General features: G+C 22.4%; 3 protein-coding genes across 3 annotated transcripts; 2 read left to right on the top strand and 1 right to left on the bottom strand.

The window, feature by feature from the left end:
- Positions 1-660: 660 nt before the first annotated feature.
- Positions 661-2,142, top strand: DICPUDRAFT_37701 (uncharacterized protein; the record flags this gene model as incomplete). The annotated part of the gene is made up of 4 exons (XM_003290580.1): positions 661-749; positions 822-1,120; positions 1,182-1,479; positions 1,548-2,142. The coding sequence occupies 4 exons, from the start codon at positions 661-663 to the stop codon at positions 2,140-2,142; spliced, it is 1,281 nt and encodes a 426-aa protein (XP_003290628.1).
- A 285-nt stretch (positions 2,143-2,427) lies between these two features.
- Positions 2,428-2,952, top strand: DICPUDRAFT_37686 (uncharacterized protein; the record flags this gene model as incomplete). Its single annotated transcript, XM_003290581.1, has 3 exons — positions 2,428-2,609; positions 2,676-2,799; positions 2,863-2,952. 3 exons carry the CDS (start codon positions 2,428-2,430, stop codon positions 2,950-2,952), a joined length of 396 nt encoding a protein of 131 aa, XP_003290629.1.
- Positions 2,953-3,010: 58 nt separating this feature from the next.
- Positions 3,011-4,534, bottom strand: DICPUDRAFT_155169 (uncharacterized protein; the record flags this gene model as incomplete). Its single annotated transcript, XM_003290590.1, has 4 exons — positions 3,011-3,306; positions 3,373-3,654; positions 3,748-4,024; positions 4,094-4,534. The coding sequence occupies 4 exons, from the start codon at positions 4,532-4,534 to the stop codon at positions 3,011-3,013; spliced, it is 1,296 nt and encodes a 431-aa protein (XP_003290638.1).
- Positions 4,535-4,575: the final 41 nt, after the last annotated feature.

Here is a 4,575-nt window from a genome sequence, read left to right on the forward strand (position 1 = left end):
AAAAAATATATAACTATTATATCTATTATTTATTTATTATTTTTTATCAAAGCCCATTTTTTTACACTTTTTTTATTTTTTTTTTTATTTTTCCCTTTTTACCCAAATTTTCAAAATTTTTTTTTATAATTAAAATATTAAAATTTCTGTCGTTTGTGCAAGCCAATCAAATTGAAAATATCTCTTTTTTTTGTGATTTTAAAATATACCTTTTTTTTTTTATTTTTTTTTCTTTTTTTTTTTTTTAATAATTTTTTTATATTTTTTAATTTTTATTATTTAAATAAGATTGTCGTTTGTAATAATTTTTTTTTTTTTTTCCTCAAACCTTTTTAAATCATATTTTATTTATAACTTTCCATCAATTGTTTTTTTAATTAAAAAAAAAAAGTGTGTGTGTGTGGTTATTTTTTTATAATAATATAACACTTATTTCTGATTAATGTGTGTATGAATAATAAAATTTAATTATTTAAATAATTTAAAAATTAATTATTAATTTTTAATTTTAAAATTATTTTTAATATTTATTTGTATATTTAAAAAATAATATTGACACTTTTTTTTTATTTTTTTTTATCTTTTTTATTATTTCATTTTTTTTTAATTTAGAAACAAATTAATTAAAAAAGAAATATAAAATATAGAAAAAGAGGAACTATGAAGTTTCGGAGCTTAAATTTAATCGTTTTTTTATATTTATTAATTAACCAGTGTTATTGTATTGGTTTAAACAATGGTAAATTTTGGTAAGTTATTATAATTATATTACACACAATCATATCACAAAATGCAAAATTGAAATTCTAATTTTATAATAGGCATATAACAGATAGTCACTTTGAATTTTCATACGATACAGCATGCACAGATAAAAAAAATGACATATCACCAATTGGAGATTATAAATGTGATACATCACCAGAACTTTTAATATCATCATTCGAATATATGAAAAAGATGGAACCAAATCCAGATTTTATACTTTGGACAGGTGATTCACCACCTCATTTTGAAAATAAAAATTTAAATCAAACTATAGTTTTATCATCTATTAGTAATATGACAAATTTAATTACTGAATACTTTCCAAATACTAGGGTATTTCCTTGTCTAGGTAGTAAGTATTGAGTTGTAATAATTTATAATGGGTGGTTATTAATTTTGTTATTTTTCACTAGATCATGATTCATACCCTCAACATCAAATTGGAATAGGACCAAATTGGTTATTTAATGCAACAGCTCAAATGTGGTCACAATTTTTATCAGAAGATGCTTTAGAAACTTTTCTGATTGGTGGATATTATACAGAGTTGGTTGAACCAGGATTTAGAATTGTTAGTTTAAATACAAATCTTTATTATACTCAAGATAAACAATGTATTAATATGACTGATCCAGCTGGTCAGTTAGAATGGTTAAATAGTACTTTGGCAAGTGCAGCTTTAGCTGGTGAAAAAGTTTGGGTTATGGGACAGTAGGTTTTTTTTTATTAGTTTTATATAATTTATTTACAAATATCAAACTAACCAATTTTTTTTATAGTGTTCCACCAGGATATAATGAAAAATATGATGTTTTCAATTTCCATAAACAATTTAACGATGAATATTTATTTTCATTTGGGGAATATGCAGATATTATACCATTTCATATATACGGACATGAACATACCGATTCTATTAGATTATATTATAGCGATATTGATAGATTAGGAGGTGTACCTGATGGTATAATGTTTTTATCACCAAGTATAACACCATGGATGAATAAATATCTACCAACATTACCAAATAATCCAGGTTTACGTATGTACCAATATAATACAACTGATTTTACTTTGGAAGATTACTATCAATTTTGGACCAATTTAACAGCCGATATCGAAAGCAACACAATTACATGGGAATTGGAATATCAAGCAACACAATTTTTCAAGGTTAAAGCTTTAGATGCCATATCCATGTTTGAAGCATTCTTATTAATCCAATCAGTACCAGAACAACTCCAACAATACTACTTTTACAATAGTGTTTCATACCCAACAAAAGGATGCGATGCAGTATGCAAGAAACTCCAACTTTGTACAATTAGTTGTCCATTTTCCAAAGGATTTGCAAAGTGTTTAATAGAAATTTAATAGATATTAATTTTCTTTAATCATCAACATTTTATTTCTTTTTTTAAAATATTATAATTTAATTTTTTTAAAAAATAAATAAATAAAAATATTAAAAAAAATCTATAATATAATTATTTTTGGTCAGATTTTATTAATATATTTTAAGTAAAAAAAATTATTTTCTCTTTTTTATAGATCTGTCAGAATACAAATAAATAAATAAAAAAAAAAAAAAAATTATCTGTTTTAAAAAATTTTTCTTAATTTTTTTTTATTTATCATTTATAAATAAAAATTTATAAAATGAAATTTTTTATAGTTTTTTTAATTCTAATATTAATTCTACACATTAGTTTATCAAGTGCAACTAAACCCGAAAGTGTTAAAATTGTAGATACTTTTAAACCGGATGTTTGTAAAATAAAAACCAAAGTTGGTCAAAAAGTAACAGTTCACTATACTGGTAAGCTAATAAATGGCTACAAGTAAGTGTAATATATCAATATTTTATGTATTGATTTAATTACTAATTTTATTTTTTTGAATTATAGGTTTGATTCAAGTGTAGGAGGAAAACCATTTACATTTACTTTAGGTCAAAATAAAGTAATTAAAGGATGGGAAATTGGTATATTGGATATGTGTGTTCACCAAAAAAGAGTATTAAGAATCCCAGTAAGTAATAAATTTATTAAAAAATATAAATAAAATGATTAATTATTAATATATATTTTTTAGCCTTCCCTAGGATATGGGGACAGGGATTTAGGTGATATACCTCCAAACTCCTATTTAATTTTTGAAGTAGAACTAATTAAAATAAATTAAACTTAATAAAATAAATAAAAAAAAATAAAGTTTTAAAAATTTTAAATATTATTATTTTTTATTTTTTTATTTCCATTTTAGCAAAGAAATTATTATCTACCAATATTTTTTGGTTATTATTTGATATATAAACTGATCTATGGACTCCTTCAAGACCAATCGTTTTATTGTCATCACTGATTTGAACATTAAGATTAAATTGTCCTTCTATTATTTCTCCTTTTAATGAAACTGAAATTCCATAAAGATGAATCTTCTTGAAATCTAAACTAACTATTCCACCATATACCATTCCATCTGGAAGAATTAATTTAACTGCTCTTCCTAAAAATATCATCTGAGTACCGTCATTTCCTAATAGTAAATAAGTTAGTTAGTAATGTAGTTTTAAATACAAAGAGTAATAATATTATTAATTACCATAAGTTCTAAAACCATTTTCATTAACCTGTTGGATAGTTTCTAAAGCCTTACTCGTTAATATATAGTTGTCTTTTTTAATATCAAACTCTTCTTTTTCTGTGTTAATGTTTTCGAAATTTGTGTGCTTTAGTCCAAATTGCTTAAATTGATACTTTTTGAATATGAAAAAAAACTTTTCATTGATTGGAGAATATTCTTTTTGATCTATTTCATAAAAAGGGTCATTCAATATAGAGTGAGAGATTTGCTTTGTTATAATTTTATAAATTGATTCAGAGTCTATAGAATATATATTGCTGAGTGACAGTTTTGAAAAAATAACAGATTGATTTGATAACAAGGTTCTTAAAAATATCGCTTCTCTCCACTTACCCAAAGCCAATGAAATATCAAATGAATATCTTGTAAAATCTGAAAACCCGTTTGGTTCGAATTCTTTATGCTTTACACAACTTATAAGTGCATCCATTGAACTATCTATGGAATTATATGTTGTATTAAAGTATTCACCAGTAACCAATGGAATAAAAAGTTTTATTGATAGAACTTGACAATAATAATAGCCAATATTATCCCAATCGTCATAAAAATCTTTATCCTTAATATCTATTAATTTCCAAACCTTATTTAAAATATCTTTATCTAGACCCTATAAAAATAATGATGTTAATATATATAATAAAACAATTTAATGAATAATCTTTATTACTAAACTTACTCTTGGATTATTATTATTAAGTAATGATTGTGAAAAAAAAAGAAACTGGCAAGATAACATTCTGTCTCTAACATTAATATCACATTCATTGCATTTTATTATTTTGTTTACTGCAATGGAAACATCCTTTGGAAGTATTTTGCCTTTTATTATTTTATCAACATTGGAAGAAATTAAACTAGTAACACTGTCAAAATCTATACCGATTGATTTTTTATTGTTATCTTTATAAACATTCTTTTTTAAACCTCTTTGATTATATGAGGAATAGTATCTTAAGCTGAGTATATTATCTATGTTATTTTTTGATATATTTATTTTGCTATTGTAATTTAAAAGAGTGGTTTTTGAAATATAAAGATTATTAACTCTATTTTGTATAAAAAATTTATTGTATTTAATTTTTTTTAAAAAATTAAAAATATTTAAAGTTTTATTCATTATTTTTTTAATAAAATATATGATGAAAAAAGTAAAATTTA

Source organism: Dictyostelium purpureum (genome assembly GCF_000190715.1).
Source record: "Dictyostelium purpureum unplaced genomic scaffold DICPUscaffold_232, whole genome shotgun sequence".
Classification (NCBI taxonomy): domain Eukaryota; phylum Evosea; class Eumycetozoa; order Dictyosteliales; family Dictyosteliaceae; genus Dictyostelium; species Dictyostelium purpureum.